Raw genomic sequence first — 15,123 nt, 5'->3', positions numbered from 1 at the left:
TAACTCATCTCTCCAAGTACTCCGCCAGAGATCATATCGCCAATATGGTATGTCCCCATCTCCCTCCTGCTCGTTGTATCAAGCCACCCCTGACTGACCACTCTGCTTGGTAGCCTCAAAATGAGTACATGGATCGCTTTCGGCGGCTGTAAGCGACTCTACTACTCCCGACTCCCAGTCTAGTCTCCGTCCGAGTTCTAACCCTGTCGACTTTTGCAGTCACGGCCGTCGGTTCGACCACGAAGAGCGATCCCGCAAGAAGGAAGCGCGTCAGGCCCACAAGCAGTCCGAAGATGCCCAGAACCTGCGCGGCCTGCGCGCCAAGCTGAACCAGCAGAAGCGCCACAAGGAGAAGATCCAGATGCGCAAGCAGCTCAAGGCCCACGAGGAGCGCGACGTCAAGTCCGCCGGCGAGAAGGACCCCAGCGCCCCTCTGCCCAACTACCTGCTCGACCGAAGCAACCCATCCACTGCCAAGGCTCTGTCCACCTCCATCAAGAACAAGCGAAAGGATGCCGCTGCTCGATTGTAAGAACCCTTACCACACATCTGTTACTGGAGCATGGTACTGCCCCTGAGCGTCTTCAGAACAGATTCACTAACATAGCCTGGTATAGTGCCGTTCCCTTACCAAAAGTAAGCTCGCCATGCTTGTTTGAAAATCGCTGGCAATCTATGCTATGCCATATCAGTTTTCCGTTTACCACAAACTTTGGACTTTGGAATCTTAGGAGCTTTAGCTGACCCAAAATTCTCTAGGTCAAAGGTATTGCAGAAGAGGAAATGTAAGTCCATCGTCCTACTTTCGACCGCGCTATCGGCCTTGCTAATATACATACAGGTTCAAGGTGATACAGACGGGTAAGAAGGTCAACAAGAAATCATGGAAGCGAATGGTCACCAAGTGAGTGCCCCTACGCAGGGCTAGGCCCCTTTCCCCTTGTCCTTTCACCCATATCCTCTCGGCCGTCCAAAACTGGCTATACCTTTCGGACGATAGTCACTGATCAAATCCCGTACAGGCCTACTTTTGTCGGTCCTGACTTTACTCGTCGGCCCGTAAAGTACGAGCGCTTCATCAGACCCATGGGTCTGCGTTACAAGAAGGCCCATGTGACGCACCCTACCCTCGGTGTCACCGTCATGCTGCCCATCATTGCAGTCAAGAAGAACCCGTCCAACCCGCTCTATACCCAACTGGGTGTCCTGTCAAAGGGTACAATTCTGGAGATCAACGTCAGCGAGCTAGGGCTGACAACGACTTCTGTAAGTTGGAATAATCCTGGATGAGAATACATGATCTTTGCTTGACTGACCCCCTTTTCTTTTAGGGCAAAGTCGTCTGGGGTCGCTATGCTCAGGTCACCAACAACCCGGAGAATGACGGCTGCGTCAATGCCGTCCTTCTCGTCTAAATCACGCGTGGGCACTACGTAAAGTAGGGAAGGAAACTCTGGAATTACAAACCAGGCTGCATGGTTATGGCGTATGGGCGTTATTAGATAGTAGTTACCAGGTCAAGGCTGCGGAAATGCCATTTGACCAAGCCATACATCAATGCTCTTCTTGTTTGTTGAATGCCCGCCCGAAACATGTAGTGAATAGTGAAGTCTTGACATACTACACCTAGTACATATAGTGCGGAGTGCCAGCTCAGGTGCTGAGTGAGTTTTGGCGTACAGGTGGAAAAGGGGACTTCCGTGTATTCAATCCTTGATATTTTCAAAAAGCATGGCCACAAGCTAAGTGGTTCGTGTGTCATATAGGAAGGCGTGATGAATCAACTGATCGCTTGTATTAATGCTGGAACTAGACTAAAACGCCACTGAAGCCACAACAGAGGGGGTAGCTAAGTGCCAAGGAACTTCATGGATGCCACCCAGGCCCCTTGTACTTTGTATGCCATCTGGATGGGGCTATGTATCTCTCGACAGCTCAAAAGATCGGTCTGTGAGAATCGCTGACTCGGTGTATAAAAGCTGTGGTAATGCGGTGCCATGTTCGGGTACCGGAAATGGCAACGGGTGATGTTTGCTTGTTCTTGGTTGCTGGAAGTGGCAAAGAGTAGTCACCTGACCTCAATGAACTCAAGGGGTCAGTCAAGCTGTCACTTGAACTTGATTGCAAACCTCGAGTCCCTCTTGCGCAGGAACAAAGTCAACCAAGTCTTCTTGGTCAACTAATTTCACATCCAGCTAGCAGCAAGTGAGACGATGAAGTTGGCCTATGTGAAAACGGACGGGTGATGTTGCAAACCCGCCATAGCAATCGTGGAACCGCATCAACATCCGTGGCAGATTATTCTTGGCGATCATGCTGGGCACTGAAAATCTCAACTTGGATGGTAAAAGGAGAAGACCTCGAGAAAGAAATCTCTTCCCATCCAGGCACGATGATTCGCGTGATGAATACAGGAAATCGAGGGGGTGCCAAACAAAAGAGCGCTCTCAGCTTCAACAAAGGATTAAAACAACCTCGGACTAATTAGTTTCCATCGTGGCCAGCATATGGCTTAAGCTCGTTCATCATATCCCTGGTTTCAGTCGAGATGTACGCCGACTTGACACGTCCGTCTGGCAAGACATCGGGAGCTGGGGGAAGAGAAGCTGCATCGACAACTTTCTGAGGAAGCGGGTGGACTGGTCGTTGACTTGAAGAGGAAGACTGGTTGGTAGCTTGCTGTCCAGTTGCCAGTCGACCAGCGGTACGGAGGTCCATGATGCTCCGAACTATGGCAAGATCCTCCTGATCCTTGTCATTTCTCAGTAGACGCTGTTTGAGCGTCATGCGCCCGCCATTAGCGGCTTGCTCACGCAGAGCTTGCTCGCGAACCAGGTTGTCGTGTACAAATCGGCACTTGCCCTTCTTACCACAAATACCACCCGTGGAGTAATATTTGCAGTGGTTGGTAGGATCTGCTCTAGTGATGGGAGGAGGCGGCAAAAACGAAGGAGCCTTGCGGGTTGGCAAGGACTCGGGTTTGTCGTCTTCCGAGTCAGACGAAGAGGATTCGGCACCATCACTCGCATTTCGTCCCCTTCATCGTTGGCCTCTCTCTTGCGCTTCTCAAGCTTGCGTTCCACTTTGGCCAACTGCCGACGCAGCTTCTCCGCCTTCTCCTCGTCTTTATCCAGCTTTGTGACCGGCTTCTGGTCCTCACCGACTTCGGCGCGTTGTGCTGCTTCAGCTGCCTTCTTCGCCTCAACGCGAGCTTTGGTAGGGAAATTAGCACGACGCTCGGCAACCCAACTTGCCATATCATCGACGCTGTGATGAATAACGTTAGTGAGACACTTGCTGCAGAAGAGGGTTTACACGTCACCTACACTGGAGCATCTGCCCCGAGAAGTTCTGATAGTCGCTTTTCCTCATCTACTGCCTCCTCTTCCGACTCCTCGCCGTCACCTGGTGTCAGACCTAGTGTGTTTGTCTTTCTCTTCTTTTTCTTCGAAGACGAAGGATCAGACTTCTGAGCAGGACTGTGGTCGTGGTGCGGCCGCTGGCCGCGGTGACGGAACTTATCACCTCCTCGGTCGCTGTGGTGGGAACGGCCTCTAAACGCCCCGGAACCATCACGACCGCGACCCCTGTTGCTGTTGTGTGAATAAGTAGGTGCAGGCCCAGAGTAAGTGGGCGCAGGGACAGGAGGGTAGGAAGGGTAAGGCGGCGGCGGGTAGGGCGACGGTGCGTGGTGCTGAGGGGAAGGATAATGCGGGGCGTAGCCATTGCTCGCTTGAGTGGCATGACCAGTGTTCTGATCAAACCCCAATCTGATAGCCGGTCCCGAACCATGTTCTGGCCTATGACCACCTCGGTCACTCTGGAAACCTCCGCGTCCACCCCTCTGGAGTGGGGAGTAAGCCGTCCCGGGTTCACTCCACTGCCGAGCAGCATAGTCTGGGGTGTTGGAACCATAAGACGGCGGGTATGGCGGTTGCGGGTTCGGAGGATATGCCGTTGGGGGGTAATTGGAAGGCGGGGGTGCATTGTACCCTTGCGGTGCGTAGTTTGGGTGATAAGTACTTGGCGGAAGGGGAGCATTTGTATGAGGAGAATGGTTGGGTTGCGCAGGACTGTTCCAGTAGCCACTTGGTGTCTGACCACCATACTGTGCTGGGCTGTGACCCGCGAACTCCTGATGGGAATAGCCGCCATATGGTGGACCATGGTGACCGCCTCGACCTCTGTTTGCACCCATGCCCGCCGATCCTCCACCTCGAGGAGCGTGCGAGTATGGACTTTGGCCATAGGAGGGATAGCTACCAGAAGGTGCGGCAGCTGGAGGCGGCGGCGGCGGAGGGTACTGATATTGACCCGCCATTGTGTTGACCTTCTCGATATGCCCTAGGCAGGGGATGTTGGTAGAAGAGAGATACAGTACGCTCTAGGTCGTAGGTCGTCGAGATGCAGAAATGGTTGACGATTACGACACGGCAAAAAAGAAAAACGCTTTTTGCGAGCAAGTAGCCAGTTGTAATTTGAAAGCGGTTTCTAAGCCTTCGGCCTCCGTAATTTGACGTGACAGGACTTGTGGCTTCAAGAGCTGAAGAACGAGGTCAATCACCGTAGCGCCAGTAGTAAGTAGTAGAACCAGAGGAAGCGAAGTAAACGTGGATATCCTCCAGGGCTACTCTTGGGAAGGGAGATCGACGCTGTTATAGTAAGTCGAACCGACTAGTGTGAAACGGCGATCATATCATCTAGATTGGAGGAAGATTGAATGGAATATCGCGAAAGGATAGGCGTCGGTCTCTTGAGTTGAAGTTGAAGTTGAAGTTGGAGTTGGAGTTGGAGTTGGAGTTGGAGTTGGAGTTGGTAGTTGGGAAAGCGCGAAGAGGCAATCCTTCCTTGATCGCTAAAGCCAGGGAGAAGCATGCGCTGTGGCTTGGCTCAGGCTGGAGGGGTGTGGGCTAAAGGTGAGGCGTTTCTAGCAGTAGGTAACTTGCAAGTTGCAGGGAGAGAGAGCGGTATGCAGCCACCTAACCGGCCTAAAGCTCATGGACTTTACGGAGTATGTACTTCAGAGCTAAAAAGAGTCCCACATAAACCTTTCAAAGTCAGGCAGATAAGACTCGCTTAAAAGCAACATACTGAAGCTCGCTTTGCTTCCAAAGCAAACAGACCAGCAAGTGAGTGATGGGGGAGAGCATTTCGCAGAAATGTTTATACTGGTAAGACACATACTACACTGTCCATCATGAACCACCTTCCAAGGCGAAGGCACTTCCAGCGCTAATATGCCGGTTTTATGACGTCCCGCGCAGACCAAGATCGCGGATTTGGTGCAGATTGCACCTGCACAGTTTCGAGAAGCATAGCCGAGTCGCTATCGAGGACAACATCAATGCCAAGTACTCCAACCGTGTCATCCAGAAGATCGGCTTGTGCATTTGTATGTATGACCTGCTATGGGCTTCCGAGGGCCTGATCGGCCATGGCACCGGCCTGGTCAATGTCAATGGTAAATCTGCCCATCACCACATTAATTACATAATCCGACCACCGGCACCTTAACTGATCTTGAGCAGTCGAGTTCCGACTTATTGTCTTCAGGCCATTCAAAGGCGAAACCATCCTTGGCAGAATCAGCAGTGCCACTCCAGAGGGTATCAACAGTACGTCCACATTGATTCCCCTGCCCCCAAACCCATGAGCTTGGAACCCTGCCCCCCTGACTCTCATCTAGTTCGCACCGATTTCTTCGAGGAAATCTTTGTCTCCTACAAGGAACTTCCTGAATCTTGTGAATTGTGAGTTGGTCGAATATGTCTGCCAGAAGGCTAGCATGGCATTACAAGACTGACCGGAATCTAGCAACCACAACGCCCAGCTCTGGACATGGGTGGTAGATGATGATCGCATGTACTATGACAAAAACGAGCCTGTGCGTTTGTCCGTCATCGATGAGGCTTGGCATGACCAAGTACCAGAGAGCACTGCTGAAGATGCGGTGGAGCAAGCCAAGAAGATATCTCCTTACAGCATCCAGGGCACCATGATGAAAGAGGGCCTCGGTGTCTGTATTTGGTGGGACGACACTGAAGAGTAGGAGCAGGAACGGAGTGCAGCATTCGGATGGTGTCCAACGATACACACCCAGATACGGGAGGGTGGTTGGATACTGCTATGTTGGCGTAGCCTCTATCTCGTTTTGATACCCTCGAGCAATCTCTGTTCCACATCATCGAGGACAGAATAATGCTTAATGACTGCCAGATTCTCCGCCTCGGCCTGAAACTGCTTGTTGGCATCAACACCCGGCCCAAACATATTGGGTGCCTGGGGAGCCATACCTTGCATCTGCTGAGCCATCTGGCTAGCGGCTGGAATAGGTGTAAGCTATAATTTCTTTAAGGGGCTCGAGGGGTGGGGTTCTTACCATTGTCGCTACCCAGCAGGAAGTTGAAAACAAATTGGAGGCCAAAGTAGCACAAGAAATACCAACTAATGCTTGACATCCATCGGGGGTCCATCTCCTTGGTCGCTACACCTGCCTGCAGCATGCTCTTGAACTTGATGGTGATTGGAAATGGCAGCTTCAAGATGACAAATCCACTGAAGAAGGTGTTGATCCAGCTCATAATCAGTGTATTCGGGATCATCATGGCCATGTTGTTCTTCATCATGCCCATCATACCATCCATGGCACCGGGGTCCGTCATGGGGTTGGCGGGGGGGGTGGCCGCGGCGCTCGGGATCCTTGAGGTATGCGCCCGACTCGAAGGCGGTGGTGAGGAATTCGCGGCGGGCCTTGAAGGACGGGGCTGTCAAGGCGTGGAAGTTGGATCGAACCGCCACGCCGTGCATGAGGGACCTCTGTTCCTTCAGCGCGGGCTGGTCGACCTTCTTGGGCGGGCTCGCCATGAGAACGGTTGCGTAGTGACGTAGGATGCCGGTAAGGACCATGACCACGGTAATGGGGAAGAGAATCCAGTAGCTATACACGGCCGGGTTAGCTCGGCGCATCCATAGTGATCGAGGCCGCGTGGGAGTAGACTGACAATAGCTGGGGATCCCTTTGGATCGTCTGCGGTGGCAGTTGAGCCATCTTTGCAACGGAAGCGGCCTTGGGCACGGTGGATTGAAAAGCTCCGGGCGCAAGATCTGAACCGAGAATAGTGTCTTCGCAATTGGTTGTCTGAAGCGAGACTGGATGGTTGATTCTAGTGCAAGCACTGAATGGAGATGATGCAGGTGCTGACGGGACGGAGCGTGAGTGAGGGTCGGCCGATCGTTGTAGGAGCTGCACCTGTAGGTACCTTAGTGATGGGATCTGGCTGGTGTAAGCCTATGGGCAGCCTCCACTCCAAATTGCCTAAACTGTAAGTGGCAGAAGGCCACGTCAACCTTTCCCACCCCTCGGCAGCACACCCGATCTCACGTAACCCGGACCCCAGGTAGCAGCTATAGTGGACGGGAGCTCACTTCTTCACTTGACGTGTTCCTTGACATCGGTCCAACTGGAATGCCTACTATCCCACCAAGAGCAACTTGGCAAAACTGAAAGATTACAGATCAAGCCGCCAGCATGGCTTCTCAAGAAAAGATCACAGTCCACAATTTGGCGGGTACGTTTGTCGCATCATGGCTTTCTAAAGCTGGTGCATCCCCCGAACCGAGCTGACAATGGCATTGTAGACCTGAAGAACACCTCCGATGATGCTATCCCGAACTACCTCAACTCTCTGAAGTTCAAGCAGAACCACGGCCTAGTCGACACGCGACTGGTCCTCGGCTACTCTGCCTTCGTCATCGCCGGCGCCTGCTTCGCCTGGGACTACAAGTTCGGCTTCGAGAACACCAAGTACTACACTGCTGTCGCTGTGGCTGTCTACACCGTGATAAACACCATCCTCACCTACTGGATCGCGTTTGTGGAGAAGGGAATCGTGTATCAGGGGACCACCCCCAAAGGAGATAAGGTATGTCGGACCCCGAGGGGCCTTGTTTGTCTCCTTTTGCTTGTCGAGCGGCACCCGCTGTCGCGAGCATCTGCGGCCTTGTCGCTGGTTGACTAATGCCCTTGGTTAGATCTCCATTGCCACCTCAACCGACAAGAACATCCCTATCTACAAGATGAAGATCACGGTAACCAGCAAGGGGTGGCAAGCCTAGCCATCTTGAACTGCAAAAGTCTTTCACTGAGTGGTTTGATGCGGCTGGTCACTTCATTGTACCCCCCTTCCAATCTATGCTGGCTACCTCGGTTCCTCTCATTGCAGCAGCAGACCCTAAGAGGGCGGTGGCCACCACAGCAGCACGGGAGCCTGCATCGGACTTTGTAAATATGAATCAAGATGTGTTGAACGCCTTGACGGCCGGCGAGGATGTGGGCAGCGCTACGAGTGCCGATGGAGCTTCGGGAAGAAGTCCAAGCGAAGAAAGGCTTGAGATATTTGACTGTACTCGTACGAAAATAGTGCTACTGGGCCCCCCTGAAAATACTGTCGAACATCAGACCCCTTTCCTTGGTCTAACACGTGCAGATTGCTAGATATCGTGACTTGGCAGCAACTAACACGCCCAAGCCGGGGAAAGCTGCAAGAGTTGATCACGTGTACGGTTATAGATGCTTTCCACTTAGTAAACCGAACTGGATACGGCTGCTGAACGCATACGAGGAGAAAACCGAGCATTCCTAGCTTAATTTATTATTGGACACTATAGACGCTATAGACAATAAGGCGCCTGATTTATCCCAGATGTAACGTTGGTCTATCGGTCATGTATGCCACTTCAATGTCGATCATCTGCTCAGCTGCTCGCGGCTTTCATCTCAAGGCAGACAGTATTATCTGACCCTCTGCCTATTAGGCTGTAAATCGAGTCCGAAACAATTAAACACATCAGGCCAAGTTACTCCAGGCCTTTCTGCCAGAGATTGCCAACGCTCTGACTCCGCGTACCGGATCTCCGCAGGCCAATGACAAGCCTTGCAATACCGATACGCGATGCGGCAGCAGATATCTTGGCTCAAAGCAGCCTGGGAGTTGTCTCATGAAGGACAGTGCCGAATGCCGGCATTTACCGGCGTCGCTGCGAGTGATTGTGGACTTTCCCGGGCCTTGGGAGATCAACAGCGAGCTGTCAACGCTCCTCGCCATCTTGTACACAGCCATGGTATTCGTAACGAGTGCGGTCAAGTGCTCTTTCAAGCGCTCAGGCTCATGCTCAAGAAGTTGGCACAGCACCGTCATAACTGCGTTGATGTCGTCGCTCACTCCAAATGTGGCCAGCGACCGGATTACCACCCTTACAATCTGATCGGCATCGGACGAATAGTCATTATACTTGAGGTGTCTCAATATAGCGAAGATGGCCACGGACCGGTTCGTGGCACATCGATCATCCTGGCCACCCTGATCTGTGCCTGAAGACGGAGAAGGGAAACACCTGTCGAAATATGGACGGACCGTCTCCTGGTAGATCCACTGACCCCGGAATGGTTTAAGGTGAGCATGGTTGGGCTTTGTCAGGCACTCCTTAGGGCTCACCAGGATACCGAAGCACTGGGCTAGCTGGCGTCCAATTGTGATTTCAGACGGTGCAGTATCGCAAATGATTCGGAGAAGCCAGTTGTGAGCTCCCGTCGGTCGGTATCGTGCAATATCGCCAGCAAGGAAGTGCAGAACGCTCTTGAATATAGCTAACCTGGTAGGTACGTCCGGGCTATCGATGGCTGCTCCTCTATTCACCTGAGTATAGCCGTCGGCGAGGGCATTAAGCGCTGCAGAACACCCCTCGGCGGACATTTGTTTGTCAGATGACTTGTTAGAGAGTGTCGCTAGCGCCGCGTCGAGCGCGATGCGCCTACTGCCAGCACACTGAGTTGGTGATTTCATCAGGATTTCGCACAACGGCACAATTGTCTGAAGCGGGTTCTAGGGGGTGTCCAATGTCAGCATACTTTCTATTTTGGAAGAGGAAAAGATACGTTGCTTACGATCGTGCTGAGGGCGCCGGGCCAAAGACCTTGAAGAATGCCCAGCCCTAGCGGTGCAGTACGGTAGTCGTCGGCGGGACTAAATGTGATTCGATACCCTTGATTATCCGTCTGGAAAGATTGAGATACTTGAGAACGGAAGTTGGCGCTTTCGGACTCACTACCTTTCCCATGAAACATGACAGAGGTTTCGAGGACAAGCTCCAGTTCTTGCTGTATGTCCTCACTCAGCGAACGCATCACGGAAGTTGCCATGCGTGCCAACTGATAGAGGAATCGATCTTGTTGTTCAACCTCGTCGCTTGAATCGAGACGGAAATCTGTACTCAAGCCTATCACATTGTCGTGAGGTGCGTCTATCAGTGATGAAGCGCCAAAACCCGACTTGATGGACGTGAATCGTCTGTAGAGCTGCGCGACGACATGAATGGAGTATCCCTGGAACTGTTTAAAAGAGGAAACTGCATCTCCCTCTAGATCTCCTAGGCTCTTCAGGGCCAAGTTCAGGTCGCCAAGTTGATCCAAATCAATTTGTGGCAATCCTTGGATATAGTTGTCAATCCCAGTGATCCACGGCTGGCCGCTGGTAGCTCGATCACCAGGGATAGACATTGAATCCTTGCCACTTAGTAACACTGCCAACGTATCCGCTGAACGAAGAATGGCCATGTGGATTGCATCTAAAATGGCAATCCAGTACACTGGGGCCTCTTTCAATAAACCATGCAGTCCCTGTAGGAAGCCATTGATAAGAACCAGGGAGTTCAACCAGGGAGACCCAATCCTGACAGTGGCGGAGCAACCAATACGGGCCAGTCGTAGTGCTACTGCGTTCAATAACGTCGCTTTATCTATTGAGTCGGCTTGTTTATTTTCAAGGTACTTGGATACTGACGACAAAAAATCAAGCACCAATTGTTGAAACCCAGGCGGATAGAGGGGACCGCCCTCCGCAGCGCAGTGGTGGCTGCGTTGCAAATGGCGAGGCTGTCCTCTTCAGAGGCATTCTGTACCAGGCTCTTGCCTTCCAGAGGATATATGATGGATGGTAGAGCCAGCCATCGGAAAATCTTCTCGCAGACTTGCTGTGAACAAATCAGTTGGGGATTGGGACCGCCGGTACGCTGCGACGCCAAGGATGCCATGCCGTCCATGGCTTTGGCTAGTACATAGGGCCCAGCGCCGGAGTCCCATATGCGTGCATATCCATCTTCGAACAGCTGGTCGCCGAACAGCTCGTCTTTCAGATTGACGCTTTCACCGGTCACATCGGTCAGGGCGGATCTGACCTGAAGGAGAGAGTTGAGCAAGGCGAGGATGTCGGCTTGATGGGACTCGGTTTCGTTCGTTTCAGTGTAGTGGTAATGTGAGGCATGGCGGTCTCTGCTAACAATGAGAATGATGCTGGGCTTGCAGCAGCAATAGAGGTCAATAGTTGGCTCGCTTGAGACGTATAGGTTGCGTTGGACAGATCGTCGCCCAGATCTCTCCAAGCTGCTGAAAAGAAGGTCCGTAGATCAGCTTCGGGCAGCCTCTTAGCAAGCGTACCGATTGCCTTCAATGTGGCATCAATTGTGTCTCGTATCTCCCCATTTCTGACTTCGTACTTCAGTGACGCCCATATCTGATTAGCGTATGGAACTACCCCTTGCGCGGTATGCTCGTACTGTGCTAAACATGCCTCGAGAGTGAGGAGAATGTCGACTTTGACGGTAACGGTCACCGCATCCCCCTGGTCCAGTTTGTTCAACAGGAAGGGGATCGTCATTTCTGCTATACGGTAATGGGATGCAAAGCAAGCCCGCACAGCCCCCTTGAGGTCGTCGACGGTAATACCAGATGGGGTGATTGAGGCTCGCAAGGTGATTGGGAAGTAATCGGAGAATGCCGTGAACACCTCGGTCAAAACTTCCTTGGCTGGCAAAAAGTTCTGAAGGAATAGGCGTAGTATCTCAAACCACTTCATTAGGTTTTGGGGGTCCCTTTCACTCCTGCACACGCCCACGAGAGCTGTCATGAAGCCGCAAGAGTTCCCATGTTGGTATGCTAGATCTTCCGCTACTAGCGGGTTGCTGAGCAAATTGAGGACAAGGTCGTAGATTTCGAGGCGGGTTGCCGGCGTCTGTCGTTTGAAATCATCCCCTAGCTTTACTACACTCATGATGATTTCACTGCCAAGTGAGGGTCGGAAGCCATCCATGGCTGTCAACTGTTTGAGGGCCCTGGAGGAAGCGCTCATGCCGGCACGATGGTCGCTAGAGAAGAGGGAGTTGAAGAAGCCGACAAGGAGCTTCACTTGGTCCGGCTTGAGGGAGCTTCTTTTCAGAAACTCCAAGGTTCGCGCGAGAAATTCCAGCGCCTTTGCCCGCGAAATGAGGTCGTCATCGGCGGTATCATCCGGATTCGTCATCCATCTATTAATGGATACCACCCATTGGCCAACAGCAAGTCGGTTGGCGGCACTCTCGATGGCGGTGGCAGCTTGAAGAGGGCTGTCATTGTCATCGCCATCGGAAAGCACATACTTCAGAGCAAGATCCTCGAAGGATGCCATGATCAAGGCGCAGTGTTCCGAAGTGACTGGAAGGCCAAGCGCTTTGGGTAGGGGGGAGATCGCGAGCTGTTATCAAAGAAGCTGATAAACAATCGGCCACCCCACGAGGTCTAAACACGGCTTGGCCGGTTATAAGATGCGCATGTGGTGCGTCGCAACTCTGTGCGTATTGCTAGCCAAAATGTGAGCTATGCATATGTGACAAACATTCCCTGCGACAGCTACCAAGGCAAAGAAATATGCTGCCCTGCCGTTACTAGCGATGACAGGAGCTCTGGTGTCGGGCCGTGTGATGCGAGAGTCTGGCAAGCGACGTCGGATGGTCCAATCTGAAGCATCAACCCCACGTATTGAACGGACTGGGCAGCCGGAGCCAATGACGGAGTGCGGAACCCCCAGTTTAGGCCATCACTAGGCCGAATCTAGTAAGAGGGGTACTGATTTTTTTTTCTCTTTCCTACTCGCCCAGAACCACGTCTGGGTGAATGTTTGAGATCGCTTTTTGACCCTCCTACTTCCCGCCGAATGTAGGATTCGATCTGGGCTTGATTTCAGTCAGTCGCTCTTTTTGCAACTCTTTTCACTTCTCGGTCAGATCTACCATCGTTTCAATATCACACCATTTTTCCTTGGCCCAGTACGGCGGCCCTTACTATTCACACACACCACCCTGCTTCTGACTTTTCTTTTTCTATACTCAGCAATATATCGCGCCTGATCGCGGGGTAGTGGGGCAGGTACGTAGAAAATAACTTATCTCAAGCACGCATAGATATACCTAAACAATTTGAATTAACGAATACCAATGGCGCACCCCCCCCCCCCTTATATATGTTTTCTAGGTCTCGCTGTACCCCCGTGGCCTCGCGCATGTATTTGGTTCATATAGCTGATACCAGTCAAGGTTCTGTATACTTTTGCTCGACATGGCCTCTCAAGATGTCCCGAAAACCTGCAAGGTGATTCTGGCTGACAACATCGCCAAAAATTTGCTTGCCGAGGTGACCGAGACCCTCAAGACCATACAGCAAGATGCTCCAAGCAGGCCCACTCTTGTTGCCTTCCTGGCTAACGATGACCCGGCTGCCATGAAGTATGCCGAATGGTCAAAAAAGACTTGCGAGGAAAAGTATGTTCTGCGGACTGGGAGACCCCTCTGGGATGCCTTGGGCTTCTAACTAACTGGTCTCAGCGGTGTCAATTTCGATCTCCGTCAAGTCGATAAGAACACCATGGAAGAAGACGTGATGAATGCTAATGAGGACAACGGCGTCGACGGCATCCTCGTTTACTACCCCATTTTCCCTGGAAACCAGGCTCAGGATAAGTACATACAAGAAACCGTGTCTCTGCAGAAGGATGTAGAAGGGCTGTGCCACAAACACATCTACAACATGTACCACAACGTGAGGTTCCTGGATCCTCCCCACAACCTGAAGAAGTCGATTCTGCCTTGCACGCCTCTGGCTGTGGTCAAGATCCTGGAATATCTCCACATCTACAACTCCATCTTGCCGCCCGGAAACCGGCTCTTTGGCAAGACCATCACGGTCATCAACCGATCTGAAGTGAATGGGCGGCCTATGGCTGCATTGCTTGCCAACGATGGCGCCACCGTCTACTCGGTCGACATCACCGGCGTGCAGGTCTTCACCCGTGGCCAGGGTATCAAACAACCCCGGCATCAAGTTCAGGACAAGGAGGGTTGGGGTTTAGAGCAGTGTGTCCCGATCAGCGATGTCATCATCAGCGGCGTCCCTTCAGAGAACTACAAGGTGCCCACTGAGCTCATTCGTGATGGTGCTGTCTGCATCAATTTCGCGTCTTACCGAAACTTTGATGGGCCCGCTATCAAGGAGAAGGCCTCGATATACGTACCTTCGGTCGGCAAAGTAACCATTGCTGTTCTCCTTAGAAATCTGGTGGTAAGTGTACTTGCGGCGAATCTTTCTGGATCTCGTACGGGGCCATCCATCTAACTTGATGACAGCGGCTTATTGCCAACCGTCCATCAACGAAGCCTGATGGGTCAACAGATGAAGCTCAGGCCAAAGCTAAGAGCGAGGCATTCACAGAAGGGTAGAGATGGTTGAGGAAGACGCAGAACTGCGCGACTCTTTTGTGTTCCCCTTTTTTAGACTAGAATCGACTTTCTAAACCTGTGGAAGGATCTGTATATCCAACTTACCAGACTATATCACACACACACAACACGGTTCTGTCCCGTACCAGACAGATTGAACGCAGGTCCAACGGCTCCCGTTGTAACAAAGGTTTCGAACCAACTCCGTCTTTCAGGCGGCTGGGGCGTTTGCCCTTGGCCAAAACAGGTTGGTGTGTGTACACGTACCTACATCCTAGGTAGTAGGTAATGGAAGTAGCAGCCCATGCCTGCAGTTCGATATCGAACCCATCAATCCAAGTAGTTGGGCCAGTTCCACCAATGCATTCGACGTCTCAACCGACCACCAGGCAACCAAGGCCAATTCTAGGCATCAGTCCCTCGTCCTTAAGGCGGAAGTGGAGAAGTCACGGGACCTCGTGGAACGTTCGCGAAGGGCTAGCCCCTCTACTAATCCGTCATTAGTTCCCAGCTTCTTCTATTGAACCGAAGGAAGGAGCTACG

At 52.2% G+C, this 15,123-nt stretch overlaps 6 protein-coding genes across 6 annotated transcripts; 3 read left to right on the top strand and 3 right to left on the bottom strand.

Annotated features, from left to right (window-relative positions):
- Window positions 1–44: 44 nt before the first annotated feature.
- On the top strand, window positions 45–1,415 carry PG994_011291 (ribosome biogenesis protein n; the record flags this gene model as incomplete). The annotated part of the gene is made up of 7 exons (XM_066862700.1): window positions 45–47; window positions 179–528; window positions 618–636; window positions 760–785; window positions 842–904; window positions 1,023–1,266; window positions 1,332–1,415. The coding sequence occupies 7 exons, from the start codon at window positions 45–47 to the stop codon at window positions 1,413–1,415; spliced, it is 789 nt and encodes a 262-aa protein (XP_066711810.1).
- A 1,069-nt stretch (window positions 1,416–2,484) lies between these two features.
- Window positions 2,485–4,321, bottom strand: PG994_011290 (uncharacterized protein; the record flags this gene model as incomplete). Its single annotated transcript, XM_066862699.1, is given in 3 exon segments — window positions 2,485–2,987; window positions 3,002–3,267; window positions 3,327–4,321. The coding sequence occupies 3 exon segments, from the start codon at window positions 4,319–4,321 to the stop codon at window positions 2,485–2,487; spliced, it is 1,764 nt and encodes a 587-aa protein (XP_066711809.1).
- An 838-nt stretch (window positions 4,322–5,159) lies between these two features.
- Window positions 5,160–6,049, top strand: PG994_011289 (uncharacterized protein; the record flags this gene model as incomplete). The annotated part of the gene is made up of 5 exons (XM_066862698.1): window positions 5,160–5,171; window positions 5,215–5,461; window positions 5,529–5,615; window positions 5,687–5,750; window positions 5,815–6,049. The coding sequence occupies 5 exons, from the start codon at window positions 5,160–5,162 to the stop codon at window positions 6,047–6,049; spliced, it is 645 nt and encodes a 214-aa protein (XP_066711808.1).
- A 92-nt stretch (window positions 6,050–6,141) lies between these two features.
- Window positions 6,142–7,048, bottom strand: PG994_011288 (uncharacterized protein; the record flags this gene model as incomplete). The annotated part of the gene is made up of 4 exons (XM_066862697.1): window positions 6,142–6,323; window positions 6,380–6,690; window positions 6,719–6,937; window positions 7,002–7,048. 4 exons carry the CDS (start codon window positions 7,046–7,048, stop codon window positions 6,142–6,144), a joined length of 759 nt encoding a protein of 252 aa, XP_066711807.1.
- Window positions 7,049–7,709: 661 nt separating this feature from the next.
- Window positions 7,710–12,497, bottom strand: PG994_011287 (DNA repair transcription protein; the record flags this gene model as incomplete). The annotated part of the gene is made up of 6 exons (XM_066862696.1): window positions 7,710–8,014; window positions 8,178–8,267; window positions 9,029–9,881; window positions 9,944–10,794; window positions 10,839–11,347; window positions 11,395–12,497. 6 exons carry the CDS (start codon window positions 12,495–12,497, stop codon window positions 7,710–7,712), a joined length of 3,711 nt encoding a protein of 1,236 aa, XP_066711806.1.
- A 926-nt stretch (window positions 12,498–13,423) lies between these two features.
- PG994_011286 (methylenetetrahydrofolate dehydrogenase) lies at window positions 13,424–14,580 on the top strand (the record flags this gene model as incomplete). The annotated part of the gene is made up of 3 exons (XM_066862695.1): window positions 13,424–13,626; window positions 13,690–14,422; window positions 14,488–14,580. 3 exons carry the CDS (start codon window positions 13,424–13,426, stop codon window positions 14,578–14,580), a joined length of 1,029 nt encoding a protein of 342 aa, XP_066711805.1.
- Window positions 14,581–15,123: the final 543 nt, after the last annotated feature.

Source organism: Apiospora phragmitis, assembly GCF_038363925.1.
Source record: "Apiospora phragmitis strain CBS 135458 chromosome Unknown utg000010l:1.0-9815664.0:1.0-9183399.0, whole genome shotgun sequence".
In the NCBI taxonomy this organism is placed as follows: Eukaryota; Fungi; Ascomycota; class Sordariomycetes; order Amphisphaeriales; family Apiosporaceae; genus Apiospora; species Apiospora phragmitis.
The sequence above is the reverse complement of the archived record's forward strand: the minus strand, read 5'-3'. Positions and strand labels throughout refer to the sequence as shown.